Genomic DNA, 7,109 nt, shown 5'->3' with positions numbered 1-7,109 from the left:
TATTTTTTTGTTTGTTTTACTTTACAGTGTTTTTTTTATTGAAAACAATAATATTATACAATATTATCATGCTTTCCAAACATTGTTTTTGTTTAAATAAAAATAAATACTTAAATATCTGCTTGACTTGGGATTTCAAAGCAATTTATACATCAAATTGTAAAAATGACAATACATTTTTTTTTAATTTACAGGGTTTTTTTGTTTTGTTTTTAAATAATATTTTCCAATATTGCAACAAATATATTATCATGCTTTGCAAACATTTTTTTGTTTTGTTTAAATAAAGATAAATGTGCCGCGGCGTTGTTGTCGATGAACTTCTCAAAAAGGGGAACGAGACCGAGTTCATATATTTGAGGCTGTCTTTTATTGTGGATCAACAAGACATGGAGGGGAAGTTACACAGAACACATCAAGACGGCTTCTTCATAAATAAACATTTATAAATAGGCATTGATAAATACAGAACACCATTAAATATGTCAGACGTAAGACAACAATAGGCCTTGATCAATAGAGTAGACCATTAATAAACATAAATAGAGTAGACCATTAATAACATAAATAGAGTAAACCATGAAAAAGATAGATAAATAGAGTAGAAATATGTCCAACATAAGTTAGAACAAAGTGTTTGATACAAACATCATGTATGTTGACAACTTTAACACTTCTTCAAGTAAGTTTGTGCACGTGTTAAAAAGTGCTGAGCAGTCCTCCATCACTTCTCCGCTCCTTCTTCAAGTTTCCGTAAAAAAAAAAAAAGAAAAAAAAGGACAGAAAATCTAGCTTTTCTATATTGCTCAGCGTCTTTTGCTGCAGGGGGAGAAGAGAAGTTGCGTGTTAAACTTCTGGCTTGAGGAAGTGTGCGGAATAGTGTGGCGATCCAATGCCGGGCTCTTTTTTGTGTGGGATGTGATTGGATCGTGCAGGTGTGAGTGTGGAACTTACTTGTCCAGGATCCTCTTGATGACCCTCTTCACCCAGGGGGCATGGGGGTCCAGGCACACCTCCTGACCGCCGTTTTTCAGTGTGGCACTGCAGGCAGAGACGCAGACAGGAAGTCAGAAACGCGCACAGCTTGGACGGACACGACAAACGCAAAGGAGTCGAGTCTTTTGAACGACTCGTTGAAGTGACAAAAAAAAACCTCCTTAACTAAAATGAGTTAAAAGGAAACAGCAGCCTTGGATTTATTGATTTTTTGCTTAAAAACAAATATATATAATCATATCTTTTTTCTATTTATTTATTTTATCTGTTTATTTTATTTGGATTCACTTCTCCGGTGCATTTTTCTGTAAAGTACTTCATTCATTCATTTTATACATTTATATCCATGAATACGTTGTATTATTACTTCATTCTTGTGTATTTTTTTAATCAAAATACTTGGGTATGAAAACACATTTTTTTACTTGCAAAAAATATTTTTTATACCAGTATTATTTTTTTTTTAATCAAAGAAAATTATTTTTTAACTTGCAAATTGTTGGATATGACAAAACAATGTTTTTACTTGCCAAAAATTAGCAATTTTTTTTTTTATTGAAGAAAATTCTCATTCAATCTACACATTGATAACTTGCAAAACATTGTTTTTATATTTGCAATTTTCTTATTAATTGTAGAAAATTGTTTTTTAATCGAAGAAAATTCTTTTATATCTTAAAAATTGTTGGGTGTGAAAAAAATGGTTTTACTTGCGAAAAATATTTTTTATAGTTCCAATTAATTAATTTTTTTATTGAAATCTTTATTTTTTTAAATCGAAGATAATTGTTCTTTAACTTACAAATTGTTGGGTATGACTTTTTTTTTTTTTTTCTTGCAAAAAATCGTTTTTATACTTGAATTTTTTATTTAAGTGAAGAAAATTGTTTTTTAATCTGTGAATTGTTGGGTATAAAAAAAACGTTTTTTAGTTTGTAAAAAAAAATGTTTTTATACTTGCAATTTTTTTCTTTTTTTTATTGAAGAAAAGTATTTAACTTAAAAATTGTTGGGTATGAAAAAAAAACGTTTTACTTGCAAAACAATGCTTTTATACTTGCAAATTGGTTTTTTGTTTATTGAAAAAAATTGTTTTTTTAATCAAAGACAATTGTTTTTTAACTGAAAAAAAAAATGTTTCTTGCAAAGAATTGTTTTTATACTTACAATTTTTTATTTAGTTGGAAAAAAAAGAAGTTTTTTAATTAAAGAAAATTCTTTTTTAACTTATGAATTGTTGGGTATGAAAAAACATTGTTTTAATTTGCTAAAAAATGTTTTTATACTTGCAATTATATATTTTTTTTTTATTGAATAAAATCGTTTTTTAATCGACAATTGTTTTTTAATTGACGAATTATTGGGTATGAAAACAACATTTTTTACTTGCAAAAAAAAGGTTTTATACTTGCAATTTTTTATTTAATCCAAGAAAATTGTTTTTCAACCTGTGAATTGTTGGGCATGAAAAAACACTGTTTTACCTTGCTAAAAAATGTTTTTATACTTGCATTTATATATATTTTTTAATTGAATAAAATGGTTTTTTTAATCGACAACTGTTTTTTAATTTATAAATTATTGAAAATTATTTTTCAACCTGTGGCCATTAAAAAAAACATTGTTTTAACTTGCTAAAAAAAAAAAGTTTTATCCTCGCAATTATTTGTTTTATTTAAGAAAATGGTTTTTTATTTGCAGAATTTTGAGAATTGTAGGGTCTGACAAAACAATGTTTCACTTAAAACCGAGGCAATATTTTCCGAAGACCACCAATGGTGTAACATTTGTGTAAAGGTCAATAGTTCTGATCCAAAAGCCACCATTGACTGATTCCTCCATAATAATAAAAATAAGCAAATGTTCTTACATGATCTCGGTGTCCTGGCAGTGAGAGTTGGCGGGGATCAGCTCCACCTTCTCGATGTGCCGGCCGATGGGTTTGCTCTCGGTCTGGATGCAGCGGCAGTGCAGCTCCACTCCCAAGCTTCTCAGAGTCATTCCTGGACGGGGTGGAAGAACTCCGTCAGATGCACGCTCCTCCATAAAAGGTGTGCAACGTGAAGAGAGAGGCCTTACCTTCACTGAGGGCCACAGAGACCAGGAGGACCACCAGAGCACTGAGGACCACTTTGCTCATCATTGTTGTCGTTGTTGTTGTTGTTGTCTTTGGAAAGTGGAAGAAGACGTTGGCTGCCTTTGAGCTCTGCTGTTGGATTCTAATGCTGAAGACGAGCGTCTTCTCCTTTTTAAAGAGCCGCGGGTGAGTCACCGCACATGCAGGTGTTGCGCAAGACGGGATTGTTGGCAGCCATGCGGGAATTTACACGGCGAGGAGTGCGCGAGGTAGCCTGAGGCACAATCTTCGATGGCTATTTGTCATTGATCAGCACATTGATCATTTGGAACACACCATGACTCAAGTGGAGTGATCCACCTGTGTGTATTACACAGGAATGTGCGCCACTTTCTAGTGGCCTTTGAACTTTCCAACTTATGGTCGTCGACATAAAGTGATCAACTGATGAGTGACTCAGCATGTAATCAAAGTGGTAATGTCACACCGTTAAAGGAAAAGCTTCCATAAAAGAGATGAATGGTGTCTATATGCCAATATCTGTGCAGGGAAATTACATTTTTTTTGTCACGCCCAACCTTTCGCAAGTTTAAACAACAATTGAAAGTATATAAACAATTTTTTTGCAGGTAAAAAAACATTTATTTAAAAAAAAAAAGTGAAAAATTTGTTTTAACACTTACAATTTTTTTTTAATTGAAGAAAATTGTGCTTTAACTTGCGAATTGTTGGGTGTGAAAATAAATTACTCGCAAAAAACTTGTTTTTGTACTTATTTTTTTTAATTGCAAAAAAATATTGGAACACTCACAAATTGTTTTTTAATTTAAAAAAATGTATTTTTCAATTTACAGATTGTTTGGAGTGAAAAAAATAGTTTTGCTTGCAAAAAATTGTTTTATTACTTGTATTTTTTTTAAATTGAAGAAAACTTGAGAATTTGCTAATTTTTGGGGTGTAAAAACACTATTTTTTAATTTAAAAAAAAAAAGGTTTTATATTTGCATTTATTTTTAATTGAAGATTGTTTTTAATAGAATAAAATAGTTTCTAACTTGCAAATTGTTGGGTGTGAAATAAAATTACTTGCAAAAAAACTTGTTTTCGTACTTGCAATTTTTACATTTTTGCAATTTGTATTTCTTTTAATTGCAAACAAATATTTGAACACTTACAAATTGTTTTTTAATTTAAAAAAATATATTTTTCAACTTACAAATTGTTGGGAGTGAAAACATTTTTTTTTTTTGCTTGCAAAAAATTGTTTTCATACTTGCATTTTTTTTTAATTGAAGAAAACTTGAGAATTAGCAAATTTTTTGGGTGTTAAAAACAATATTTTTTAATTTAAAAAAAAGGTTTTATACTTGCATTTATTTTTAATTGAAGATTGTTTTTAATACAATAAAATTGATTTTTAATTTGCGAATTGTTGGGTTTGAAATAAAATTACTTGCAAAAAACTTGTTTTTGTACTTGCAATTTTTATTTTTTATTTGCAAAAAAATATTTGAACACGTACAAATAGTTTTTAAATTTAAAAAATATATTTTTCAACTTACAAATTGTTGGGAGTGAAAAAAAAAAAGTTTTGTACTAGCATTTTTTTTTTTTAAATTGAAGAAAACTTGAGAATTTGCTCATTTTTGGGTGTTAAAAACACTTTTTTAATTTAAAAAAAAGGGTTTTATACATGCATTTATTTTTAATTGAATATTGTTTTTAATACAATTGTTTTTTAACTTGCGAATTGTTGGGTGTGAAAAAAAATGTGTAACTCGGACAAAAGATAAAAAACTAAAGTCCGCTACAGAGTTCTCAAAATAAGAATAATATTGAAGTAAATGTGGCCCCTAGAACAACATGGTTGAATAGCACTGTGTTACAGTCTCGCTTTGGCCTTGTTTGTCTGGACCCCGGCACACGGAGCAAGGAAGGCAACGTGCAGATAAAAGTCCTTTTTATTGGGGCAACATAAATCTAGTGCAGTACAGAAGTGCACAATGAGTATCAGGTGAAACTAAATAATGAATGGAACACAGGTGTGCTGGCAGGAAGCGGAACAGAAACTTTAGGTGCGGCAAAGACGAGGAACCCAACAGGAAGTAGAAGCAAAATATTCTATAAATATTCTATGAATACTATAAATAATGTTTTTTAACTTGTGAATTGTTGGGTGTGAAAACTTTTTTTTTTACTTCCAAAAAATTGTTTTTATACTTGCATTTTTTTTAATTGAAGAAAACTTTTTAAACGAAGAAAACCAACAAATTGTTGGGTGTGGAAAAAAAAAAAAGTTTTACCTGCAAAAACATTTTCTTTTACTCGCCAAAAAAAGCTGTAATTAAAGAAAATTATTTTTCAACTCGCAAATTGTTGGGTGTGAAAAAATGTTTTTACTTGCAAAAATGTTTTTATATACTTGCAATTTTTTAAAATTGAAGAAAACTTGAGAATTTGCTAATTTTTGGGTGTTAAAAACACTATTTTTAAATTAAAAAAAAAAAGGTTTTGTACTTGCATTTATTTGTAATTGAAGATTGTTTTTAATAGAATAAATAATGTTTTTAAACTTGTGAATTGTTGGGTGGGAAACTTTTTTTTTATTTGCAAAAAATCGTTTTTATACTTGCATTTTTTTAACTGAAGAAAACTGTATTTTTAAACGAAGAAAACCAACAAATTGTTGGGTGTGGAAAAAAAAAAGTTTTACTTGCAAAAACGTTTTCTTATACTCGCCAAAAAAAATTGTAATTTAAGAAAATTATTTTTCGATTTGCAAATAGTTGGGTGTGAAAAAAATGTTTTTACTTGCAAAAAATTGTTTATATACTTGCAGTTTTTTAAAATTGAAGAAAACTTGAGAATTTGCTAATTTTTGGGGTGTTAAAAACACAATTTTTTTATTTAAAAAAAAAAGGTTTTATACTTGCATTTATTTTTAATTGCAGATTGTTTTTAATAGAATACATAATGTTTTTTAACTTGTGAATTGTTGGGTGTGAAAAAAATGTTTTTACTTGCAAAAAAATGTTTTTATACTTGCAATTTTTTTAAATTGAAGAAAACTTGAGAATTTGCAAATTTTTGAGTGTTAAAAACACAATTTTTTAATAAAAAATAATTTAAAAAAAGGTTTTATACTTGCATTTATTTTTAATTGAAGATTGTTTTTAATAGAATAAATAATGTTTTTTAACTTGTGAATTGTTGGGTGTGAAAACTTTTTTTTTACTTGCAAAAAATCTTTTTTATACTTGCATTTTCTTAATTGAAGAAAACTGTATTTTTAAACGAAGAAAACCAACAAACTGTTGGGTGTGGGAAAAAAAAATGTTTTACTTGCAAAAACATTTTCTTATTCTCTCCAAAAAAAGCTGTAATTAAAGAAAATTATTTTTCAACTTGCAAATTGTTGGGTGTGAAAAAAATGTTTTTACTTGCAAAAAATAGTTTTTATACTTGCAAATTTTAAAAATTAAAGAAAACCTGAGAATTTGCTCATTTTTGGGTGTTAAAAACACAATTTTTTTATTTAAAAAAAAAGCTTTTATACTTGCATTTATTTTTAAATGAACATTGTTTTTAATAGAATAAATAATGTTTTTAATTTGTGAATTGTTGGGTGTGAAAAAAAAGGTTTACTTGCAAAAAAATTTTTTTATACTTGCAATTTTTTGAAATTAAAGAAAACTTGAGAATTTGCTAATTTTTGGGTGTCAAAAACACAATTTTTTAATAAAGAAAAAAAGGTTTTATACTTGCATTTATTTTTAATTGAAGATTGTTTTCAATAGAACTTGCGAGTTGTTGGGTGTGAAAAAAACATTTTACTTGCAAAAATTTTGTTTTATTCTTGCAAAAAAACATTTTAATTGAAGAAAATTGTTTTTAAATCAAATGAAATTATTTTTTAACTTGAAAATTGTTGGGTGTGGGAAAAAAAACGTTTTACTTGCAAAAACATTTTCTTATAGTCGGCAAAAAAAAATTTAATTAAAGAAAATTACTTTTCAACTTGCAAATTTGGGTGTGA

General features: G+C 28.0%; 1 protein-coding gene across 1 annotated transcript; it reads right to left on the bottom strand.

Moving 5' to 3' along the window:
* Nucleotides 1-385: 385 nt before the first annotated feature.
* On the bottom strand, nt 386-3,204 carry cxcl8a (chemokine (C-X-C motif) ligand 8a). Its single transcript, XM_062026208.1, has 4 exons — nt 3,076-3,204; nt 2,867-2,999; nt 955-1,041; nt 386-819 (listed from the first exon to the last, which is right to left on the bottom strand). The coding sequence occupies exons 1-4, from the start codon at nt 3,137-3,139 to the stop codon at nt 807-809; spliced, it is 297 nt and encodes a 98-aa protein (XP_061882192.1). The 5' UTR covers nt 3,140-3,204; the 3' UTR covers nt 386-806.
* Between the last annotated feature and the right edge of the window lie 3,905 nt (nt 3,205-7,109).

This window comes from Entelurus aequoreus, linkage group LG18 (assembly GCF_033978785.1).
Source record: "Entelurus aequoreus isolate RoL-2023_Sb linkage group LG18, RoL_Eaeq_v1.1, whole genome shotgun sequence".
NCBI classification, from domain to species: domain Eukaryota; kingdom Metazoa; phylum Chordata; class Actinopteri; order Syngnathiformes; family Syngnathidae; genus Entelurus; species Entelurus aequoreus.
Note: the sequence above shows the minus strand (reverse complement) of the source record. Positions and strands in the feature narration are given on the sequence as shown.